This window comes from Vipera ursinii, assembly GCF_947247035.1.
Source record: "Vipera ursinii genome assembly, chromosome: 7".
NCBI classification, from domain to species: Eukaryota; Metazoa; Chordata; class Lepidosauria; order Squamata; family Viperidae; genus Vipera; species Vipera ursinii.
In genome coordinates, this window is record NC_139521.1 from 18,604,900 (window position 1) to 18,630,469 (window position 25,570).

Here is a 25,570-nt window from a genome sequence, read left to right on the forward strand (position 1 = left end):
TAAGATCATATATTGTTCAGAATTGGCTTGAAGCAGCCTTAAAATTAGAATTGTAAACAAACAAATCAATGAAGTATTAATTACCAAGCATTCAAAGAAATTAAATATTTCCAAATGTTGTTATACAGTCAACTGCATCGACAGTGTAAAAATAATTTATATCGTTTCTTTTCTCTGTTGTAAAGGCAAATAACCATGAGCACTAATGTTTTAAATTGGTGATTTATAGGGCCCCTTCACTTAAAGGACTTGTATGCCCCACAGCTTATTACAAGGCAAGAATGGATGAATTAGTGCTTTAAATTAAAGCATTACAAACAAGAGTACTCCATTTTCAAATGTGTTTTTAAATCATTTCAAACCACCTGATTGTGCAAATCATTGGGCTATTCGGAACTTGTAGTGATGACCTATTATTACTTCTTGTGATCTTGAGGTTATCTCTATTGATGCAGCCCAGGATCACATTGGTTTTTTTTGGTAGCTGTAGCACAGTGCTGGCTCATACTTAAGTTATTGTCCATTAGAACCCCCTACATCACTCTCACAGTCACTATTGTTGAGCCAGGTACTATTTTGTACCTGTGCATTTGATTTTTCCAGTCTATGAGCAGTACCTTACTTTTTTTTACCACTGAAGTGCATGCATCTCGTTGGATTCTTTATTTACTTTACTCTGATATTTCTTGTATCTCTCAAAAAAAGTAAACTCTCACAACAAGGTTCATAATACAATAAAAACAGATAATCAGTGTAAGTTGATCAACAGATTTTCCACACTAATTGTAAAGTTTTTGCTTTATACATATATTTATGGATGTATGGAATGCACAAATATATTTGTAGGCTAATTTTGAGAGAAATATTTAAACAATAAATACTGGTATTAGAATAACTGACTATTGAATATCTTACACTAATTACTGATATGATGAACAATTGAATATTCTGAATTCTTTCATATTCTTTAAATCAAAAATTGTTTTTCCAAAAATTATTTTCCAAACAAGAAATTAGGCCACTTTATAAAGCATATTTACATTTGTAATATGTATTCACTAACAAATTATCTTGTTAGGGGTGTTATGATCTTCTGCTTCAACCATGCTTGTCCAGATAAATAGGAAACTATATCAAGTTTCAGAAAATTGGTTACCTGAACTTTATTCATCTCCATTTTCTTCCTCTCATTGGTGGCTTTTTCTGCCGCTTTCTTCTGATGCTGAGGGCCTTTGCCAAAGAATGTGTAGTTGACAAATGCATATTCCAGTAAAGCAAGGAACACAAACACAAAGCAGCCCATAAGGTAGATGTCAATTGCCTTCACATATGGGATTTTGGGAAGGGTTTCCCTGAGGTGAGTGCTAATGGTGGTCATTGTCAGCACAGTGGTGATTCCTACAGAGAAGGAAAGAGTTACCTTTCTAAAGACATACTTCATTTCTGAAGATCCCACTTCATAAAGAATTCCTAACACAGGCATCCACCTTGCTGTCTGAGCCATTTCTATATTGCTCTAGTTTTCTATGCCTTTTAGCATCTTTTCCATTGTATCAATCAGATTTGGGAATTACAACTCTGAGGTCTTGCCACAGTGAGTAACTGAGACCTTTAAAACTTTGGGACAATGGGAAAAAATATGAATTTGTTTCTCTCTAAGGGCAGAAAAAGCTTAAGTACCATGTTCTGAATAATATATATAAAATTTTGTATATTTTATTGCCTCATAAATTGCAGAATATGTGCCAATTCTTAAGTTACAGGAATTTCTCTACAACTACATTTCATCAAGTTAAAATATTTGACTTGGATGTTTGATCTAGGAGCACATGTTCCTAGGAAAGTCTAATATGCATAAGTCAAAGATTTTGTATAGAAGTTTGTGAGTTAAATGTATATAATTCTGACAGATATACATTATTGTTGAAAAATCTCTGACATTTTGGGATAAATTTGCTTCACCATGTTTTCTTCCCACCTGCAGTATTTAATTATTTGATTATGTGCCATCAAATTGCATTTCATTCTTAGTGACTACGTTGACAGATTTTCTTCAGGATGATCTGTCCCCAACCAGGCCCTTTGTTTGTTCTAATGGTATAACATTTGCCATATAATCAAGCCTATCCACCTGGCTGTTGGACATCCTCTTTTCTTTCCTTCCTTGTTCTTCACATAATATTTGCAAAATTTGATAATTTGAGCCTAGGTATTTGTGCCTCGGGTGAGAATTTTGGATTGATTCTATGATTCATTTCTCTGCTTTCTTGGCTGCCTATGGTATTCTCAGGAGTGTTCTTCAACAAACTAAAGTTCAAAAGCATCAATAGTCTTCCTATCCTGCTTCTTCAACTTTTGCTTCCATAGAGTCATAAGGAAAACCACTGCCTGCATAGCCTTGTTCCTATATATAGAAAATATCTTTTATGGAATATTGGATGTGACACTTTTCTATACAGAATTTCATCTTTGTTTGATCTTCTTTGAATTAGTTTGGCTACACATACTACTACTAGACTTCAAGATAAAAGAATCAATCCCAAGCACATTCATTTTGTCATGAGCCACTCAGTAATGTCTGACCTACGACCACTCTTTGGATCAGCACTTTCCAAGCCCCTCTGTCTCACACCATCTCTTTCAGATATGCCATGGTCATCCTGGTGTCATCCTTTATTGTGTTCAACCAATGGGTACTAGGATCGCCTGTCAGGGCAATGTCAGGGCCCACTTCAAAACTACATCCTAAGAAAGCAGGACTCTTGGAACAGTTTCTTTCCAAAAGAATCTTTTATTATGAGAAGGCAGGATCTGAGGATTTCCCACTCAGATCAATAGGTTAAAGAGTCCCAAGTAAACCCCACCCCAATAGTTCAGCCAGTCAGTTTGAATGGGCCAATCCTCACGATTTAGGTCCAATGTGGAAAAGGAGCTGATAACAGGGTCCATTCCCATGCCTGTGATGATGTTGTTGGGTCTTCACATCTCTTCCTCAGCAAAGAGATAAGCCAGATGGTCGGAGGCACATTCCTTTCTTCCCCCAAGGTAACATCAAGGGAGAGACAGTTCAAAGAGTAAGTTTGCAGAATTAGCAGAAAGGATACATTGTAGCAAAGCAGAGAAATATACCACAGAGCCTTCCCCACTCCCCCTCAGGAGAATGGCAGAACCCTCTGTAAGATAGAATAAAGAGATGAAATAGATTTCCCCCTCCCAGGAAAAAGAATGGATTCTGACATCCTGCCCCCCTTAAAAGAAAGAGAGATCCACCTGTAGAAAACAAAACATAAAAAGGGAGACAAGGATTAGTCCTGTTTATCTGGCTTTGCAGTGTGAAATTTGCTAAGGAGTTGGGAGGCCCTAATGTACATTTCTGTACCCACTCGTTTTGGGAAGGCAGCAGATGTTTCCACGCTACCAGGGTGGAACCATGATGTTTTCTGGAGTCTAGGATTTCTTTAATTTCAAAATGTTGTTCGCCTTCTACTGTAATTGGAGGAGGGGGAGGAGCTGCAGCTGGTGTTAAGGGCAACTGCAGTTCATGTTTTAAAAGACTGCAGTGGAAAATTGGGTGAACTTGTCTGAGCATCTTTGGGAGTTCTAATTCCACTGTGACAAGATTAATTATTCTTTTAATGGGAAAAGGTCCCACAAATTTTGGTCTTTGCTTTTTTGAGGGTTGTAGGAATTTTAGGTATTTTATTGACTGATAAACTTTCTCCCCTACTGTAAATGGTCTGTGTTCGCTCCATTTTTTATCTGCTTGGATTTTATATGCTTCCCTAGCTTCATCTAATGCCCTGCTCACAACTGGCCATGTATTTTGTAATTGTGCTGGAATGTACCCCGTGCTGGAATGTATTGCATTGTTATAAGCGACTTCTGAGAATGAGAGCAGGTTGGTCCAGTTGTCTTGTTGGTAATTAATGAAACATCTTAAGTACTGAGTTCAACTGTTCAGTCCCACCAGTCGTCTGTGTATGATGACTAGATGACAACCCCTGGGTTGTCCCCAACAGTCCCAGGAATGCTGTCCAAAACTCTGATGTGAACTGCTCTCCTCTATCTGAAATGATTTGTTGTGGGGCTCCATGAAGTCGATAGATATGTTGGATGAATAGCTTTGCAAGTGTCTTTGAATTGGGGATTTTTTTGGCATGGGATAAAATGTACTTGTTTAGAGAACAAGTCCATTACGACCTAAATGACTGTGTTCCCCCCACTTTCTGGTAACTCCACAATAAAATCCATAGAAATTTACCTCCGAGGCACTGATGGGGTTGCTACTGGTTGCAATAAGCCTGGGGTCTTTCCTTGCATTATCTTAGTGGCAGCACAGATTGGACAACTGTCCACATAACTTTCAATGTCCTTTTTTATTGATGGCCACCAAAACTGCCTTTTCATCAGGTGTAAATTTGAACGAATCCGAAATGACCAGCTGATTTAGAGTCATGGCATATTTGCATCAATGTCAGTCTCTAGTTTTTTGGGATGTATAGCTTCCCTCCCACCCATGGTAAGCCATCAGTCATTGTGCATAGGTTCTTGTGGCTTAGAAACCATTCATCGGTTTCCAGTTCTTTTTTGAATTCAATCCCTGCTTGGCTCACTAATGGCTTGTGTTTGGGTGGTGACTTGTGCTGCTAATTGTCTTGATGGCATAACGGGTATGTTATTTCTGTTCTGTTGCTATTGTACTGGGGCAATCTGGACAATGCGTCCACTAAGAAATTCTTTCCTCCCAGCAAATGCTTTAAAGTGAAGTTAAACTGGTGAAAATGCTGTGACCATCTCGCTTGCTTAGAGGTTAGTTTCCTGGGTGTTTTTAATGCTTCCAGGTTCTTGTGGTCAGTCCACACCTGGAAAGGAATTTTGTTCCCCTCCAGAAAATGCCACCAGATAAGAAGAACCCATTGGACCGCATACACTTCCTTCTCCCAAACTGCCCTCCTTTGCTCTGTTTCCATGAGGTTTTTTTATGTATATGCGCAAGGCTACAATTTCCCTTCATCATTATCCTGTAATAGTACTGCCCCCACAGCCATGTCAATAGCATCAGCCTGGATCACAAAAGGTTTCTCAGTGTCAGGGTGCCTTAAAACTGGCTCTGAGGAAAATAGTCTTTTTAACCTTTCAAATGCGGTTTGACATTGTACTGTCCATTTCAATGGATGGCTTGGTTTCAGCTTTCCCTCCCCCTTGGTCTTAAGTAAGTTAGTAATTGGCAGTGTGATCTGTGCAAAGGAGGAGATGAATTGCCAGTAAAAATTTGCAAATCCAAGGAAGCTTTGCAATTTCTTCCTAGTGCAGGGCAGAGTTCATTCTAGTATCGCTCGGGCTTTCCCAGGGTACATTTCTATGCCATTTGGCAAGATGCAATACCCCAGATCTCAATTTTTTTCCTTGTGGAACTCACATTTAGATAGTTTGGCATACAGGTGAGCTGCCTGGAATTTTTTCAGTACAGCTTTGACTAACTTCACATGTTTTTCCATTGTTTCAGTGAATATCAGGATATCATCCAGGTAAACAAGCACCCCTTTATACAGGTGCTCCCAGAGCACATCATTTATTAATTGTATGAATACCATGGGTGCCCCTTGAAGGCCGAAAGGCAAAACCCCGAATTGGTAGCATCCTAAGGGGCAATTGAAAGCTGTCTTCCATTCATCTCCCTCTTTAATCCTAATCCTGTAATATGCCTCCCTTAAGTCCAGTTACGAAAAGATCTTTCCTTTTGATAGGTGGGCTAGCATGTCTTTCATGAGAGGGAGGGGTATAGGTTGCTGTCACTCACTGCATTCAGAGATCTATAGTCCACGCAGAGGCAAAGAGTCCCATCCTTCTTTTCTTGAAATAATACAGGGGCTGCGGTCTTTAGCTTTGCCAGTTGGATAAAACCCCTTTCCAGGTTTTTGTCTATGAATTTCTGCATTTCCTCTACCTCCCATGGGCTCATAGAATACAGTTTCAGCTTGGGTAACTTCGCCCCTGGGAGGCTTTTGATGGAGAAGTCTGTGGGCTGGTGGGGGGCAGTTCATCAGATTTCTCCTTCCTGAATACTTCAGCTAAGTCCATGTATTCCTCTGGGATGTCTTGTAACTCCTTCCCCCCCACACCACTACACTTTTGGAGGGGCTTCCCCATTTCAGGGCTGAGTCAGGGTTCTTGCTGCATTTACATCTGGGAATCTGAGTTCTCCCAACCTCCAGTCCACCTGCAGGTTCCACTTGTTAACCATGCCCTGCCCAGAATAAGGGGGCACTCCATGCCAGGGGTCACTTCAAATGTTATAGTCTCTATGTGATGCCCTATGCTGAGCTGGATGGGCAGTGTGGCAATTGTGGCTGGCATCTCCCCTTCAATGGGCCCATTTAATTAACCAAATGAGATCAGTTTTTTCAGCCTCCTCACCGGAATTCCTAATTTCCCCATTAACATTGGGCTTATGAGGCAGCAGGTGGGCTTATGAGGCAGCAGTCTATTAGTGCTCTGAGTGCCACCCTCTCAAGCATTCTGGGGCTAAACAGTTCTACAGTTCTGGTGAGGGGTGCGATGGGTCCCCTTACCAGGGGTTCATCCTCCAAGTTGTCATCTGATGAGTTGAGTAGCTCTTCTGGTGGTGTCAAAGTTCCCTTCCCTTGTTTTGTTGGGGTGGGGAACTCAATGACCTCCATGCTTTTCCCGGCCATCTCCTTCAGCTTTTTTGGGGTCTTCCCCAGTTTCCTGACCGGGGCTCATTCAGGCTTACAGACAGGGGTACATGAGGGGCACTTGGCGGTGTGGTGTCTTCTTTTCTGCATTTGAAGCATTCTGTCATTCTCAGTGTTGTTAGTGCTTGCTTTGTTTGTTCACGGGAAGGCTCCACTGGTGACTTCCCCCAAGATCTCCCTGTGTGTCATTGCCTTCTGGCCCAATCGATCTTCGCTTCCTTGGCCAGGATGTAGCAGTATTGGAGTCAGTCTGGGTTCCCTCAAGGGATGCAGGCATTGTACAGGTCATAGTTCAGGCCATCTTTGAAATTTCTGATCAAGATAGTTCCTTCTCTTTTAATGGGGGGAAGGTATTGCCCCCCCCTCAGAAAGGGCTCACAACTTGGGTTTCCTCCTGGATTCATGGCTCAACTTGGAAGATCATTTAACGGCCATGACCAGTCAGGCCTTTGCACAAGTTTATCTAGTGTGCCAGTTGCGCCCCTTTTTGGACCGAGATGCCCTATGCATGGTTACTCATGCCCTCGTCACCTCTCACCTGGACTACTGTAATGCTCTTTAGATGGGACTGCCCTTGAAGAGCACCCAGAGGCTTCAAATGGTGCAAAATGCAGCCGCGCAGGTGCTCATGGGAGTATCTTAGTACTCCCATGTTACACCATTCCTGCGTGAGCTGTGTTGGCTTCTGTTTGCCCTCCGGGTGCTATTCAAGGTGCTGGTAATAACTTTTAAAGCCCTGCATGGCTTATGCCCGGGGTACTTGTGAGACCACCTGCTGCAATTGTCAACATCCCATCGCCCAGTTCGCTCCCACAGAGTTGGCCTCCTCAGGGTGCCGTCGGCCAGACAATGCTGGCTGGTGACCCCAAGGGGGAGAGCCTTCTCTGTGGGCATGCCGACCCTCTGGAACCAATTACCTCCAGAGCTGCGGATGACCCCTGACCTTCGGTCCTTCCGCCGTGACCTGAAGACTTGTTTGTTCCAACAAGCGGGTCTGGACTGAATATGGTTTTTAATTGGGTTTTTATCAGGGTTTTTAAATTGTCACGTAATTATTGTATTTATTGTTTAATTCTTTTTAAAAAACTTTTCATCCTATGTTTTTTAATTTTTATTGTTGTGAGCCGCCCTGAGTCCTCAGGGAGAAGGGCGGCATATAAATTTAATAAACAAACAAACAAACAAACAAACAAATAAATAAACTGTATCGTCTGGGGTTTGTTAGGTGGGAGATCTCCCCTCCCATGGCAGGTTCTTCCCTTTCCATTCTGATATCTGACATCATTTGCTTAGCCTCCCAGCAAGAGTCTTCCTTCCAGGCTGGCTTTTACTGCAGATCCTGCCTAATATCAGGGCCCACTTCAAAACCGCATCCTAAGAAAGCAGGGCTCTTGGAACAGTTTCTTTCCAAAAGAAACTTTTATTATGAGAAGCTGATAGCAGGCATAATAGGCAGGATCTGAGGATTTCCCACTCAGATCAATAGGTTAAAGAGTCCCAAGTAAACCCCACCCCAATAGTTCAGCCAGTCAGTTTGAATGGGCCAATCCTCACGATTTAGGTCCAATGTGGAAAAGGAGCTGATAACAGGGTCCATTCCCATGCCTGTGATAATGTTGTTGGGTCTTCACACCTCTTCCTCAGCAAGAGATAAGCCAGATGGCCGAAGGCACATTCCTTTTTCCCCCCAAGGTAACATCAAGGGAGAGACAGTTCAAAGAGTAAGTTTGCAGAATTAGCAGAAAGGATACATTGTAGCAAAGCAGAGAAATATACACAAAGCCTTTCCCCCTCCCCCTCAGGAGAATGGCAGAACCCTCTGTAAGATAGAATAAAGAGATGAAATAGATTTCCCCCTCTCAGGAAAAAGAATGGGTTCTGACATTTCTTTTTCCACTGATTACTCCAGAATGATTGTCTTTTCAAGTGAGTCAGCTCACATGATATGGCCAAAGAATGACAGTCTCTGTTTGGCAATCTTGGCTTCAAATGATATTTTTGGTAAGATTTGGTTTAAGAATTCTTTGTTATTTTTGCAGTCCATGGGTTCCATAATAATCGCCTCCAGACCCAGAGTCCAAAGGCATCTGCCCTTCTCCTATCTGCTTTTCAAAGTCCATGTTTCACAGTCATAAGGAGCAATTGGAAAAATTGTTTTAACTTATTTTCATTTGGTTGTGAGGCTGACATCATTACTCTTTCAGATGTTGTTCATGCCAGACATGCAGTTCTTCCAACTGCTATGCCCCTTCTGATTTCATCACTGCAGTCACCACTTTGGTTGATTTTAGATCCCAGGAAGATGAATTCCTTTACAGGTAATCCCCGAGTTACGAGCGTTCACTTAATGCTTGTTCAAAGATACTTAATGAGCACCCCCTAGTGCTTATGAGTAAGTCCTGAAGTTACAAATATTACAGCACCATGGCAGTCATTCGCCCTTACGAGCGACCGCAGTGGCAATGCGACATTCACCCTGGTTATTCCCTACCTTTCTACCCCCGCCCGGGTCTCCCTAGGTACCAGGCCTTCAATACTCACCCTGCAAAGATCCTTCACTTTATTGGCTGCTCCAGGCCTTTAGTGCATTTGCAGAGAATGGAGGCCTAAAGTAATGCAAGATCACGCGATATCAGTGGGGAGAGATCTCACTCTACTGATCTCGTGTGATCTCATGGTACTTTAGGCCTCTGTTTTCTGCAACAGAGAATAGAACCAAAACCGGTAGATGCTTCTATGTGTCTCCAGAGGCTGGATCGAGGCTCCAGGGGCCTTTTCCATGGCTCTAATGCCCATATCTAAGGCCAGGGGAGACTTTTGCAACACTCTGCAGCCTGATCTGGGCTCCAGAGGCCTTTTCCAGGGTGCTGCAGCCCACATCTGAGGCCGGGGGAGGCTTTTGTGCCCCCTCATGACCCGATCTTGGCTCCAGAGGACTTTTCCAGGCTTGATTGGACCGTGGTGGTGGTTGCAGAAGTGTTCCCTGGCAGATCCAGGCCACAGCACCCTAGAAAAGGCCTCTGGAGTCTGGATTGGACCATGTGGGATGCGCGGAAGTGTTCCCTCGCCTCAAATCCAGGTGGCAGTAGGAACCATGGCAGAGAGAAGACAAATCTTTTCCAGGTGAGTCTGGCATGGCAGGAAGGAAGGGGGCAGCATGCGGTATCTTAGTGGGTTGGGGAGATCTTGGAGGCCTGTTCCAGCACTAGGCCCTCCAAGCCTTCCATCCTTCCGAGGTAGGTAAAATGAGGACCCAGATTGTTGGGGGCAATTAAGCTGACTTTGTAATAATGCCGCTTGGGGTGTGTGTGAAAGCCCTAACAAGCAGGCATATACATAGAATGAAGGCTACTGCTAAGCTTGTAAGCCACCCTGAGTCTTCGGAGAAGGGCGGGATATAAATGTAATAAAAATAAATAAATAAATAAATAAATAAATAAATGGCCTTATCCACCTTGAGATACCTCCTGTTTGCTTAATGAGCTGCGTGTGTTTTAACGAGAAAGGGAGTGATCTTGTACTTCAAACAAGATTCACTCTATGAGATTTCAATTTACGAGTGGAATGGGCAGGCTCCATTATACTGGTAACTCAAGGACTACTTGTATTGTTTTGATAGTCCCATTGTCAATCTGCACTCTGACCTTTGTTTTCTGCAGTTGTCATTATCTTTGAGTTTTTTCATGTTAAGGTGCAGTCTAAATTTTTCACTTTCATCTTTGACTCTCAAGATTAGCTATTCCAGATCTTCTTGCTTTCCACAAACAATGCTGTATCATCTGCATATTGGAGGTTGTTGATATTCCTACCACCTATTTTAACACCAATGGTAGATTCCTCCAAATATGCATTTCTCATAACTATTTCTGTATATGTGTTGAATAGTATAGGTGACAGGATGAAACCTTGTTGAGTGTCTTTTCCAATTCTGAACCATTTTGTGTCTCCATATACCATACTTACAGTGGCTGCCTGATCAGAGAGTACAATGACTGAATGAGTTGGATGTGGTGTGGTGATATTCCAGTTCTGTTAGGCAGTTCCAGAGTTTGTCCACACAGTGAAAACCTGTTGTATAGTCAATGAAGCACATGTAGAGGTCTTTTTAGTATTCCTTTGCTTTTTCCACCATGCAACATAAATTAGCAATATTATCATGTGTTCCTCTTCCTTTCTGAAATCCTGCTTATACATCAGGCAGTTCTCTGTTGGCAGTTGGATTCAAATGTTGCTGGATTATTTTCAAGAGAATTTTACTCACGTGTATTATCAAGGCTAAGGTTTAGTGTTTGGAACAGTTTTTCATATCACATTTCCTTGTGATAAATATTGAGCTTTTCCATTCTTTTGGCCACTGACAAGACTTCCATACACTTTGACAAAGTGTTGTCAGTGCTTCTGTTGGCAGCAACTCTGCAGGAATTCTATCAGCTCTTTGGGCTTTGCAGTTAGGCAACTTATTGAGTGCCCACACTATTTCCTTTTTCAGGATATCTGGTTCTATTTCTGGTACATCAGCTTCTCCTCTTACGGCTTGGCCTTGTTTTTCACTTGGGTAAAATTGTTCTTCATATTTCTGCCATCTTTCTCTGATTGTTTGTTGGTCATGCATTTCCTTCACATCAGGCCTCTGACCATAGCTTTTCTTGCCATAAAGGGGTTTCTGGCCTTTTTCACATAAGTGTAACACTCTCTTGTATGACCTCTCATGACTGCTTCCTCCAGTTTCTTACATTGCTCAGCCAGTACTTTTCTTTATCTTTTCTTGCCTCTTTCTGGAACTTTGTATTTAATTTTTACATTTCTTCCTTGTCACTAATGGTTTTTGCTTCCCTTCTCTCTTCTGCAGTCTCTATTGTAGCTTCTGATATCAATATGGGCAATTTCTTTGGTTTCTTGTATGTAATATGTTCGTGGGCTACTTTAGTGACAATAGTTTTTTTATTAATTTTCTAATATTGCATTAACACATTTGAAAAGCAACATGGTGGCTGAGTACCATAATTCCATTACATTTAAGTATCATCAATACAGATCTCAAAGTGTTACAACAGCTAAGTCCCTCTCTTTCTCCCTTTATTTATACTGTCTCATATTCAAGCCAACACAGTTCTTACTCTATCAATCAAACAACAAATAACTGTCTAATATCAATAATCTTCAATTTATATTTGTTGTTGTTAGTTGCGAAGTCATGTCCGACCCATCGTGACCCCATGGACAACGTTCCTCCAGGCCTTCCTGTCCTCTACCATCTTCTGGAGTCCATTTAGGCTCATGTCTATTGCTTCAGTGACTCCATCCAGTCACCTCATTCTCTGTCGTCCCCTTCTTCTCTTGCTCTCAACCTTTCCCAGCATTAGGCTCTTCTCCAGTGAGTCCTTCCTTCTCATTAGGTGGCCAAAGTATTTGAGTTTCAACTTCACAATCTGACCTTCTAAAGAGCAGTCAGGGTTGATCTCCTCTAGGACTGACCGGTTTGATCTCCTTGCAGTCCAAGGGACTCGCAGGAGTCTTCTCCAGCACCATAGTTCAAAGGCCTCAATTCTTTGACACTGAGCCTTTCTTATGGTGCAACTTTCACAGCCATACACTGCAACTGGGAAGACCATAGCCTTGACTATATGTACTTTTGTTGGCAGGGTGATGTCTCTGCTTTTTAGTGTACTGTCTAGATTTGCCATGGCTTTCCTCCCCAGGAGCAAGCGTCATTCCTTCTTTTAGACAGTCAATGACCTAATAAATTTTTCTTAATTTTAATTTTCCATAATATTTTAAAATTAATGTTTATTCTTTATCATTTCCAAATTTTAAATGACACCAATTTTTATCACGATTCCCCCACAGTCTAAAGTTATGAATACACTTCTTATCTATATAGGCTTCTTGCTGTCTACATCAACCAATTAACAATACAAGGTAGTATTCTTATTTTTTAGTAATTCTCAAGTATCGTAAAATCTCCAATTTAATAGCCAAGATTACTTTCATTTCCACACTTATTTCCTCTTTTTTCCTCTTTTAGTTTACTACCTCATATTTGATTCAAATCGTTTTTTTAACTGTTAACATTTATACCACAAACCAGTATTCAAATTTAATTCTTAGTATTTGTACTTCTAGGTTTAATTTAACCAAATTTTTTCTTTGTCTCAGCTCATCATAATATCTTATATTCAAATCTTAATTGTTTTTAATATTCAATCTTTTAACCCATCAGTGACCTAATAAGTCTTTCCCAGTTTTAATTTTCCCTTAATATTTAAATTTAACATTTAATATTTATTTTTTCCAGATTTTTAATTGTCCACAATTCCTTTATCACCATTCTCCACAAAATCTAGTATTTAAGATACACATCTAACATATAGGTCCTTATCATCTACCTTAACAAATTAATAAAAGAATATAAAATTCTTATTTTAATATTTCTACTTCTAAATTTTGCATAACCAAAATTTTCTTTATCTCACACCATTACAATGTTTTATGTTCAGAATACATATTGTATCTATTTGTGTATATTCTACTTTAGATCTCATGTGTAAATCAAAACCCTATTTCTTTTGAGTCTTATTCTAGCTTTTTTTCTTTGCCAGATCATCTTTTGTGTCTTTGCTTTTAAATCATCAAGCAGATCTCCTTGTATTGTTGTAGCTCTTGTTTGGTGTTGAAAAGACCATCCACTTGCCATTTTTTAAAGAGGACTAGCTGATCTAGCAGGTTGTCTGTGTCAGAATCCATTTATATCACATTTCATAAATGTATAGGTAGAACAATGTGCTTATTCTGGGGATTCTGCCATCTCTCCGAAGGGGGGGGGGGAGAGGATAGACTTTAGGCATCTTCAAACAACAGGGAACATTTGAACTGGGGAAGGGAGGGGGAGTGACAGATCTGGATTGCATCTTCATTTACAACAAAAAAGGAAGCAATAACCATAAAACCAAGGAGAGTTCCCTTTCCCATGGAAGGGCCTGACATCTGACCAAATGGATGAGGGGAGGGGCTGAAATGGGAATGCTTTATATAGGATTGAAATGTAACTTTGTTAGATTCCGTCTTGTATTGCCACAATCGATTCCATCCTAGTAAACATTTTCCTTTTGGACTAAACTTGCATCCAAGAGTTCTTATTTCCTAAGATGTGGATTGAGGTGGGTCCTGACAGTCTGCTTGTTTTTCCAACTGGACATGGTTGTCCCAAAGTGTTTATCTTCTCTTTCATCTGTTTTTCTTTTGAATCTTCAGATTTCTTCTGAATAATAATAATAATAATAATAATAATAATAATAATAATAATAATAATAAGTTGGAAGGGACCTTGGAGGTCATCTAGTCCAACCCCCTGCTCAGGCAGCAAACCTTATGCTGCTTGACTCCCTCTTCTTTGTGGTAGCCCCTGAGATATTGGAACACTGCTATCATGTCACCCCTCACTCTTCTCTTTGTTAAACTACCCAATTCCAGCAACCGTTCCCTATATGTTTTAGCCTCCAGCCCCCTAATCATCTTTCCTTTTTCTCTATTATCAATTTCTTTTCTGTATCTTCCATTATCTGTATTTGTTGAATAGTCGAATCTTTTGTTGTAGCATTTAATTGTTCCACTTTTTCTGTAGACTTCTGTATAGATGATTCTTTAGTTGAAATCATAGTTTGAGTTTGAATGTCCAGGCTGCTTTCTTGTTTTTTCCCCGCCGTTTCTTACTTCATCTCGAGGTGTAAGGAGAGTTTGGACAGTCGTTTTTAAGATACAGAGTTTGTTGCTGTTCTTCCTCTGTAGGAAAAGTCCAGTCCTGTTTTTCTTCCATTGTAGTATATTAAAACTGAAAGCTTACTGTCAGAAAGTCCACTAAGTAAAAAACAGAGCTGAATTTCTTACAGCTGGTATTTCAAGGTTGGATATATTTCATCTTTTTTTAAAGTTATCAACAAGTTTCTCTTAGACAATAATAGGGTACAATCTCAAATTCAGCCAGCAGATGTCACCCCAGAGTTATTTTGATCTTTTCAGTTTTTTAATTCTATTTTAAAGAAAAAAACCCAGATCTTCAGTAAAAATAGGGAATAAAAATCAGAGAAAAATAAAGAATAGAAAATTAAAAATCTTATAATCAACCAATTTTAGAAAATAGAGTTCCAATTAGGATCCTAGTATTTTTTCAACATTTTAAACTCCCCTGGGTAGTTGATCAACACTATTTCTGGAGGGAGGGCTAAAATCTCCCTTCCTTCAGCCCAGGGGGAAAAATACTTTAGCAGCTTATGCAGGTAAATAGGATACAAGATGGGTAGATCTCACCCAGTCTCTTCCATGCTGCTTTAAAAATGCCAGACGGTAGATGCAACTTCGGCTGTCTGCAGCCTTGCGGTCAGCCTTTCGTCTGCTGGTTTGGAGAGATTCACTGGCTCTAGCAGGAGAGTTGCTGCTCTCCCGTGATCCAGCGATGGCCCCTCCTTGCAGATCGCTTCTATGGGGTGACTTTCAACCCTTTTCAGGGTCCCCCAGCAATACCAAACTGGGCGAGGGAGACGAGAGTCATCTTCAACATGTCCATGGTGGCCGTATGATGAACTCGATGTCTTAGTGACAATAGTTTTTATTTACTCCCATAGCTCATCTGGTTGTCTTTCTGTGATGTTGAGCAGTGCAAATCTGTTAACTTCATTTGCATATGCTGGGGGAATCTTCTTGATGTCAAATTTTTGAATCATGTGTGGTTGTTTGACATTGCAGCACCTGAACTTCGCTTTGGCAGTTAACAAATTATATGAGGATAAAAGTGGATGTATCAGAACTGCAGACACAAAGCAGTCTAGACCCAATAGGAAAAAGCCATACGTAGGCTGGCTGAGAAATTTTGGGAGTTGCAAGTCCACAAGTCATAAAAGGGCCAAGTTTGAAGATCCCTGTGTTAAACTATAGTATACTATATGAAGGACATACAAGAAAAGAAGTGAGTAATTTTTTATACTGGCAAAGAGATGATATGGTGGTAAATGCCACATTTATCAAGCCATTGTTCTGGGACTACTTCCTCAGGTAGAGAGAAGTATTGGGTCTCAGAGCATGAAATAATGCATAATCTGACAAATTACAATATACAAATTAGTGCATGGAGCTAATGAGAAAGGGGGATGTTGAATACATCACCCCACCCATCAAGTTGTTTCCTTTGTGCAGCATAAAGGACAGATCACCTGATGCTTTACTTTCCTTCTCTATGCTGCTGCTGTTACATACATAAATGGGTTAAAGCTGGAATAAGCAAAGATCCTCTCTTTGGGATTATCCTTGCTAATCATCTCCAGTATTGCTTCAGAGACACTGGAAACCTGTGTGCCTTTTGATAAACATAGATAATGTAGATTGTTGATTTTTCTTTTTGGTGCCTTCACATTAGGGTTGGCTTCTAGAGATTTCTTGAACTTGTCCCTGCAGTTTTCTTGGCAAGATTTTGGAAGTAGTTTGCCCTTGCCATTTTCCTAGGGCAGAGAATAACTGGCCCAAGGCCACCCAACTGGCTTTGTACCCAAGGTGAGACTAGAACTCACAGTTTCTGGTTTGTAAACTGGTGTCTGAACCACTACAGCAAACTGGCTCTCTTAAATAGTTGCTATTAACTCTTGCCTATTTTTTCTCTTGCCTATTGTCCTTGCTTTTGCCTACCTTTTGTCCCATGTTAACAAATGAAATGCTTTTTTGATCTTTGATGATATTTAATAAATAATTATTAAGTTATATTTTTTTGGTTAGCTGAACTGTGTGGCATGGTCTCTGCTTCGTGCTCTAATATAGATACATGAATTGGCTGGAAGGCTGCTGGGTGCAAACTAAACCCAATAATTTTCCAACAGTAGCATTGTCCAAGAAATAATTTACCTAGTGCAACTCTTGCAGCAGATGCATCATAGTTGATCCAGAAGGATACCCAAGACAGAATTGTAATTAGAGTAGAAGGCATGTAGGTTTGCAGAATGAAATAGCCGATATTTCTTTTCAGTCGAAAACTCAGGGACAGACGGGGGTAAGCCCCTATTTAAAAAAAAAATGAAATGAAGTCATGTCTCAAATGTATTTGTTTTCTAATAATGTTCCAGTATATGTTTGCAGCTGCTTGGTCCTTACCTGTTGCAAACACTACTCTTTTTGATATCATATTGTAATCAATAATCGAGAACTGAGGGAGCTCAATGTTATTAACTCCGCTAACAGCAGATTTCCCTCCATTCCAGTAAAATTCAATATCATCAGTTGTGTATCCATCTGCAGTTGGAGACATATAAGTACGTTAGTTTGTCAGCTAAATGTTTTACAGTTAAAATTTCTTTCTAAAGAAAATTGCAAAGAAGACATAACATTAGGAGACGTAATTTAAATTATAGCACCGTAAACATTTCACAGCTGTGTAGCAATAAATCCAGCCTACATCATACCTTTTTTGAACAAGCTACTTTTGTTCCATTTAATACTGCATATTAAATTGATGTCCGTTTTTATGATACTTATTAAATTCTTTTTTAAAAAAGCAGAGAATCAAAATTAAAAGATTTTAGAGAAATTTATCCATTTTTCTGTCAAATACAGCAAAGAACTGCCAAATATTATAAAATTTAATGATATAGAATGGAATGGAATGAAATGGAATGGAACAGAACAGAATAGAATAGAACCTATACCATCTCAGACAAGTGATTATCTAGCCTCTTTTTAAAAATCTCCAGTGATGCAGCGCCCATGATTTCTGGTGGTAAGCTGTTCTACTGGTTGATTGTCCTCACATTCAGGAGGTTTCTCCTTAATTCCAGGTTGATATTCTCTTTGATCAGATTCCAACCATTGTTTCTTGTCCTTCCTCTGGTGCTCTGGTGAACAGTGTGGCCCCCTCTTCCTTGTGGCAGCCACTCAGATACTGGAATACTGCTATCATGTCTCCCCTATTTCTTCTTTTCTTTAGACTACCTAAACACAAGTCCCGCAGCCATTGTTTGTATGATCATCTTAGTTGCTCTTCTCTGTATTTTTTCCAAACTCTCAACATCATTTTTGTGATAAGATGACCAAAGTTGGCTGCAGTATTCCAAGTGTGGTCTTACTAGGATTTTATAAAGCAGTAATAATACCTTGTGTGATCTTGATTCTATGCCTCTGTTTATACAACCCAGGATTGTATTAGCTTTTTTGGCTGCTGCTGCACATTGCTAGCTCATAGTTAAGTGATTGTCCATTAGGACTCCAATGTCCCTCTCACAGTTACTGTTTTTAAGCCAAGTCTCAACTAATCTGTATTTGTACCTTTGGTTTTTCCTGCCTAAATGTAAAACTTTGTTTTTCTCCACATTGAAACTCATTTTGTTGGATAGGGCCCATTGATTAAGTTTGTCAAGATGTTTTTGGATCCTCAGTTTGTCTTCTGGGATGTTGGCTACTCCTGCCAGTTTAGTGTCATCTGCAAATTTGATGAGTTCCCCTTCAATTCTATCATCTATGTTATTGATGAAGTTATTGAAGGGTACTGGGCCTAAGACAGAACCTTGTGGTACCCCACTGCTTACTTCTCTCCATGTGGATGTAGTGCCATTGAGGACTACTCATTGAGTATGGTAAGCCAGCCAACTACAGATCCATCTGATGGTGTAGTAGTAGTAGTAGTAGTAGTAGTAGTAGTAGTAGTAATAATAATAATAATAATAATAATAATAATAATAAGAATAAGAATAAGAAGAAGAAGAAGAAGAAGAAGAAGAAGAAGAAGAAGAAGAAGAAGAAGAAGAAGAAGAAGTTGGAAGGGACCTTGGAGGTCATCTAGTCCAACCCCCTGCTAAGGCAGGAAACCCTATACCATTTCAGACAAATGGCTGTCCAGTCTCTTCTTAAAGACTTCCAGTGTTGGAGCATTCACCACTTCTGGAGGCAGGTTGTTCCACTGGTTATTTGTTCTAACTGTCAGGAAGTTTCTCCTTAGTTCTAGGTTGCTTCTCTCCTTGACTAGTTTCCATCCATTGCTTCTTGTCCTGCTTTCAGGTGCTTTGGAAAATAGCTTGGCTCCCTCTTCTTTGTGGTGGCCCCTGAGATATTGGAACACTGCTATCATGTCACCCTTCACCCTTCTCTTCATTAAACTACACATACCCAATTCCAGCAACCGTTCCCTATATGTTTTAGCATCCAGTCCCCCAATCATCTTTGTTGCTCTACTCTGTACTCTTTCTAGAGTCTCAACATCTTTTTTACATCGTGGTGACCAAAACTGGATGCAATATTCCAGGTGTGGCCTTGCCAAGGCATTGCAAAGTGGTATTAGTACTTCATGTGATCTTGATTCTATTCCTCTGTTAATGCAGCCTAGCACCGTGTTGGCTTTTTTGGCAGCTGCAGCACATTGTTGGCTCATATTTAAGTGATTGTCCACTAGGACTCCGAGAGCCCTCTCACAGTTACTACTATCAAGCAAGGTACCACCTATACTATACCTGTGCATTTGATTTTTCCTGCCTAAATGCAGAACCTTACTTTTTTCACCATTGAATTTCATTTTGTTAGATAGTGCCCAGTGTTCGAGTCTGTCCAGATCCTTCTGTATCTTAAGCCTATCTTCTGGAGTATTGGCTATTCCTGCCAGCTTGGTGTCATCTGCAAATTTGATGAGTTCCCCATCTATCCCCTCATCCAAATCATTGATGAAGATGTTGAAGAGCACTGGGCCCAGAACAGAGCCCTGGGGCACCCCACTACACACTTCCTTCCATGTAGATGCAGTTCCATGGAGGACCACATGCTGAGTACAGCCTGTCAGCCAGCTACGAATCCATCTGGTGGTGATGCTATCTAACCCACATTTTTCTATCTTATCAAGTAGTAGGTTGTGATCTACTTTATCAAATGCCTTACTGAAATCTAAGTAAATTAAATCAACAGCATTCCTCTGGTCCACTAGTTTTGTCACTTGGTCAAAGAATGCAATAAGGTTTGTTTGGCACGATCTGTTTTTGACAAACCCATGTTGGCTTTTAGTGATAACTTTGTTCGCATCAAGGTGTTCGCTGATTTGTTGTTTGATTATCTTTTCCAGAATCTTCCCAGGTATTGAGGTCAGGCTGATAGGTCTGTAGTTTCCTGGATCTGTTTTTCCCCTTTTTGAAGATGGGAACTACATCAGCTCTCTTCCAGTCCTCTGGTAGTTCCCCAGTGCTCCAGGATCTATGAAAAATATAGTTCAATGGTTTTGAGATCATGTCTGCCAGTTCCTTGAGAACTTTGGGGTATAATCCATCTGATCCTGGTGATTTGAACTCATCTAGGCTGGACAGGTGTTCATTTACCATTTTTTTGCCTATCTTAACTTGCGTTTCTATTCTGTTTTTTATGGCACTGGTTTTGGTAGGTTGGACTGTTTTTTCCCTTTGTGTAAAGACAGATGCAAAAAACGAGTTAAATAGTTCTGCTTTCTCCCTATTGTTTGTCACCTTCTTGCCACTTTCCCTCACTAATGGACCAATCATTTCCTTAACTTTTTTCTTGTTTTTTATATGTTGAAAGAAGCATTTTTTGTTATTTTTGACTTTGGTCGCAAGCCTTAGTTCATTTTGAGCCTTAGCTTTCCTCACTTCATGTTTGCAGGCACGGGCTGTTTGTTGATATTCTGACTTAGTTATGTGCCCCTCTTTCCAATTCTTATACTTGTCTTTTTTATCTTTCAGTTTATCAGAGAGTTCTTTATGCAGTCATGCTGGTTTCTTTTGAAAGCTGTTATTTTTCTTCTTTGTTGGTATTGTGCTAGACTGGGCCTTTATTATCTCACTTTTCAAAATTTTCCAAGCTTCTTGAGTTGTTTTCCCCTTGAGGATTCTCATCCATGGAATTCTTCCCGAGGTCTCTCTAAGTTTATTGAAATTAGCTCTTTTAAAGTCCAAGACTCTAGTTTGGCTGTATTCTATTGCTTGTGCTTCCATAATGTTGAATTCCAATATTGCACGATCACTTCCCCCTAAGGTTCCTGTGGCTTTGACACTTCCTATTATTTCATCTCTGTTAGTGAGAATTAAATCCAATATGGCTAATCCCCTAGTTCCCTTCTCTACTTTTTGAGAGAGAAAGTTGTCTGCTAGGTTTGTCAGGAATCTGTTAGATCTTCCACTTGGTGCAGAATTTGTCTCCCAGTTGATATCAGGGTAATTAAAGTCCCCCATTATCCAAAGCACCTGAAAGCAGGACAAGAAGCAACGGATGGAAACTAGTCAAGGAGAGAAACAACCTAGAACTAAGGAGAAACTTCCTGACAGTTAGAACAATTAACCAGTGGAACAACCTGCCTCCAGAGGTGGTGAATGCTCCAACACTGGAGGTTTTTAACAAGAGACTGGACAGCCATTTGCCTGAAATTGTATAAGGTTTCCTGCCTGAGCAGGGGGTTGGACTAGATGACCTCCAAGGTCCCTTCCAACTTTATTATTATTATTATTATTATTATTATTATTATTATTATTATTATTATTATTATTATTGTTGTTGTTGTTGTTATTGTTGTTGTTATTGTTATTGTTGTTGTTGTTGTTGTTGTTATTATTATTATTATTATTATTATTATTATTGTGATGCGCTTCCTACATACCTTAGTTAACTGACTAGCAAAAAGTTCATCTATTTCCTCTGTTTGGTTGGGCGGCCTATAGTATGCACCTATGGCAATGTCATTTTTTCCCCTTTTATATTGACCCAAATACATTCAAGTTTACAGTTTTCATCATTGTTGTGCTCTATTTCTGTAGAGATAAAGTTATTTCTTATATATAGAGCAACTCCACCTCCTCTTTTGTTTAGTCTATTTCTTTTAAATAATTTAAATCCCTCTAGCTGTGTGTTCCATTTGTGGGTTTCATCCCACCATGTTTCTGTAATGGAAACAATATCATATCTGCCCTCATTTACCTGAATTTCTAGTTCACCCTGCTTACTGTTCATACTCTGCGCATTAGTGTACAGACATTTGAGTCCTTTATGACTGACCCTGTGTTTACTTGCTACATAACTTAGGCGTGGTGCCTAAGTTCCCCTATCTTCTTAGATTGCTGGGGACAGTGATGTTCTGTATCAATTAACTCATTGTCCCCATTGTTTAGTTTAAATATTCCTTCAGAAAAGCTGTGAATTTATTGCTAAGTAACTCAGCCCCTTTCTTGGATGGATGCAGACCATCTCTTTTGTACATTTTTTCATTGGACCAGCTACAGGCATCGTGACTAATATAACCAAAACCTTCTCCTTTACACCACTCCTTTAGCCACATATTAAATTCTACTATACGCTGGCCTTTTCCATTTTGCTCCTTATATACTGGTAAGACCTCTGAAAAAGTGATCCTACAGCCTATTCTACTGAGTTCCTGCCCCAAGCTCTGGAAATCATTCTGCACAGAGAGTACATCATTTTGGGACAGATCGTTAGTGCCAAGATGTACAATGGCATCCACATCATAGTCTTTGCTGGCATTGTTGACTATTTTGAAAATACGCTTCTTGTCCCTACTGGCAGTAGCACCTGGAAGGCACCTGACCTCTTTTGAAACCTCTGTATCCTTTCCTAAATTAACATCCCTTATAATTGAGTCACCAACCAGAAGGTGGCTTCTCTTTTTGGGTACCTTTCTTTTCTTGCATGAGTGATGTGTAATACCTGATTCGCACTTCTCCCTGTCAGAAACAAGTTCATCTTGGACCACGGTCCCCTGCTTATTTGAGTTATCACAATTACCTTGACCTGTTTCCTTAATGTCCCTATTAAGGTCAGCAAGGGCACTGTATCTGTTATGCAGGGACACAGCTAAAGCTGGAGAAGACCTTGAGAAACTTTTATTAGGGGCTAGTGACAGTAGGGAATATAAGGCAAGATCTGAAGAAAAGCCCACGTGAATGATTAAAGCAAGCAGTATGCCTCCTCCTACCAAAGTCATAATGTCTGTTTGAAATCCAGCCAATCCACAGGTAGCTTGATGGGTGGCTGACTGGTACAGTAGGCGCACATCTCAAGGTCTTCTCCAGCTTTCGTTTCCTTATAACTGTCTCCTAGATAAGGAGACACATTCCATTCTCAAAAGGAGGCCAGACAAAGAAAGGAGAAAATGAAAGTTACCACTATGAATCTCCCATGCACCCCCTCCCCCAACAGGAATGGCAGGCTCCAAAAGAATAGAAGAAAAAAGAGAGCAGATGAGTTCTGGGGTCTGACATCTGCCCCCCCCCAAAAAAATATGGGAAATGCACCTGAAAGACAAAACAGGGAGGGGGAAAACAACAAAAAATCATTTAGGTTTATCTGGATATGAAGAGTGAAAACATTGTAGCAATCAAGGGGCTCTAACATGCTGCTTGTACACCCATTCATTTTGGGAGGCAGGGAGGTTTTTCCATGAAACTAGGTATTGAGTTACCCCATGGTGGGGTCTAGAGTCTAAAATGTCTTTAATTTCAGTGTTGTTCACCCTTCACCATAATGGATGTAGCTAATGGTGGAGCAGGGGGGCTGACGGTGGAGGTGACTTCTGGTTTGAGTAAGCTGCAGTGGAATACTGGGTGGATTTTCTGTAGATTCTTTGGCAGCTCTAATTTGACTGTAACTGGGTTGATGATGCATTTAATTGTAAAAGGTCCAACATATTTAGGTCCTAGTTTCTTCAAAGGTTGTAATGATTTTAAATATTTAGTGGAGAGAAAAATGTGCTCACCGACTTTGAGGGGTTTCTGCTCCATCCTCTTTTTATCCATTTGGAGTTTGTTTGTCTCTCTGTCTCATCAACAGCTTTGCGGACAACTGGCCAGGTATTTTGTAATTGCTTAATCCAGTCTTTTAACGATGCGATTTCAGGTTCCTTGATGGAGAGTTCTGGAATGGCTACAAATGTTTGGCCATTGGCAACTTGGAAAGGGATAAAACCAATACTGGAATGTACTGCATTGTTGTAAGCTACCTCAGCGAAAGGCAATAAGTCCAACCAATTTTCTTGCTGATAATTTATGAAACTCCTTAGATATTGCTCTAGAACCGAGTTCATACATTCTGTCCCCCCATTTGACTGGGGATGATGGGAAGATGTTAATCTTTGAGTAGATCCCAAAAGATCTAAAAAAGCTCTCCAGAATTTTGAAGTGAACTGGACCCCTCAATCCCAGATAATCTGATGTGAGACACCATGGAAACAGTAAATGTGTTGTACAAAAAGCTTGGCTAAGGTTTAGGCAGTAGGGATTTTGAGGCAGGGTATAAAATGCACTTATCTGTAACCACCCAGATAACCATATTTCCAGCACTTTCAGGCAGTTCAAAAAAATCCATGGAAATCTCTCTTCATGGTGCTGACTGACTTGCCATTGGTTGAAGTAACCCTGGGGGTTTCCCTTGATGCTGTTTTGCAGCTGCACATATGGAACAACTGGCTACACAGCTTGCAATGTCCTTTTTAATGCAGGCCACCAAATTGCCTTTTAATTAGGCACAAGGCTTTTACAAACCCAAAATGCTCATCAGTCTTTGAATCATGACCAGCCTCCATTACTTTAAGCCTCAACCTAGCTGGGACATACATTTTCTCCATGATCCATGCCAATCTGTCTTTTAGTACACACAGATTGCTATGATTGTGAAACCATTCATCAGTATCTAAAGCCTGCTTGAATTCTAATAGTAAAGTCTTATTTTCTGACTCTTTTGCTCTAGTTTGAGCCCTGGTAGTGACCAAGGAAGTTAGTTGATGAGGCTGCAAGAACGTTTTTAGTTATCTCAGGCTTCTTACTGTTGTATTGAGGTAGTCTTGATAAGGCATCAGCTAAAAAGTTCTTTCCCCCTGGAAGGTAATGGATTGTGAAATTAAATCTGTGAAAATGCTGCAACCATCTTGCTTGTTTGGGGGAAAGTTTCCTGGGAGTTTTCATAGTCTCTAGGTTTTTTTGATCAGTCCATACTTGGAATGGTATTTTATGTCCCTCAAGATTAAGCCTCCAAGTTAGTAAAGCCCACCATACTGCATAGGCTTCCTTTTACCAAGCTGTCCATCTCTGCTCAGTGTCTGACAGTTTCTTAGAGGTGCATGCACAAGGTTGTAACTTCCCTTCCTTATTCCTTTGTAAGAGTATAGCCCCCACAGACACATCAATGGCATCAGCTTGGATGATGAATTGCTGGTCTAGGTCTGGATGCTTCAGGACTGGCTCCATGGAGAACAATTTTTTTAAGTTTTTCAAATGCTGCTTGACATTCACCTGTCCATTTTAGTGGCTGGCTAAGTTTTGGTTTATGGCCCCCTTTGGTCTTTAACAGACTGGTGATAGGGAGGGCAATCTGAGCAAACAATTAAATAAATTGTCTATATTGGCAAACCCCAGAAAATTTTGGAGTTGTTTCCTGGTTTTTGGGGTAGCCCAATCCAGCACTGCCCTCACCTTTCCTGGATCCATATCTATCCCCTCAGGGGATATGTGATATCCCAGGTAATCAATATGCTCTTTGTGGAATGCACATTTAGATAACTTGGAGAACAGCTTTGCAGAACGTAATTTTTTCAAAACAGTCCTGACCAGTTTGATGTGTTCATCTTTCATTTCAGTGTAGATAAGCATATCATCCAGGTAGACCAAAACCCCTTTATGCAAGTGTTCCCTCAACACATCATTTATCAATTGCATGAAAAAGGCAGGCACTCCCTGCAGTCCAAAAGGGAGTACTTTGAATTGGAAACATCCTAGTAGGCAGTTAAAAGCCATTTTCCATTCATCTCCCTTTCTAATCCTTATGCGGTAATAAGCTTCCCTCAGGTCTAGTTTCAAAAAGATTTTTCCTTTTGACAGGTATGTTAACATGTC

General features: G+C 40.3%; 1 protein-coding gene across 1 annotated transcript in view; it reads right to left on the bottom strand.

Moving 5' to 3' along the window:
• GABRB1 (gamma-aminobutyric acid type A receptor subunit beta1) overlaps positions 1 to 25,570 on the bottom strand; it is a gene marked incomplete at its 5' end in the record, with an annotated part of 140,821 nt that overhangs the window by 2,041 nt on the left and 113,210 nt on the right. The window contains 3 exons of the mRNA XM_083366933.1: positions 1,157 to 1,398; positions 16,602 to 16,754; positions 16,848 to 16,985. Of these exons, the coding sequence (XP_083223059.1) occupies positions 1,157 to 1,398; positions 16,602 to 16,754; positions 16,848 to 16,985 (533 nt within the window). The remainder of the gene's footprint in view (positions 1 to 1,156; positions 1,399 to 16,601; positions 16,755 to 16,847; positions 16,986 to 25,570) is intronic.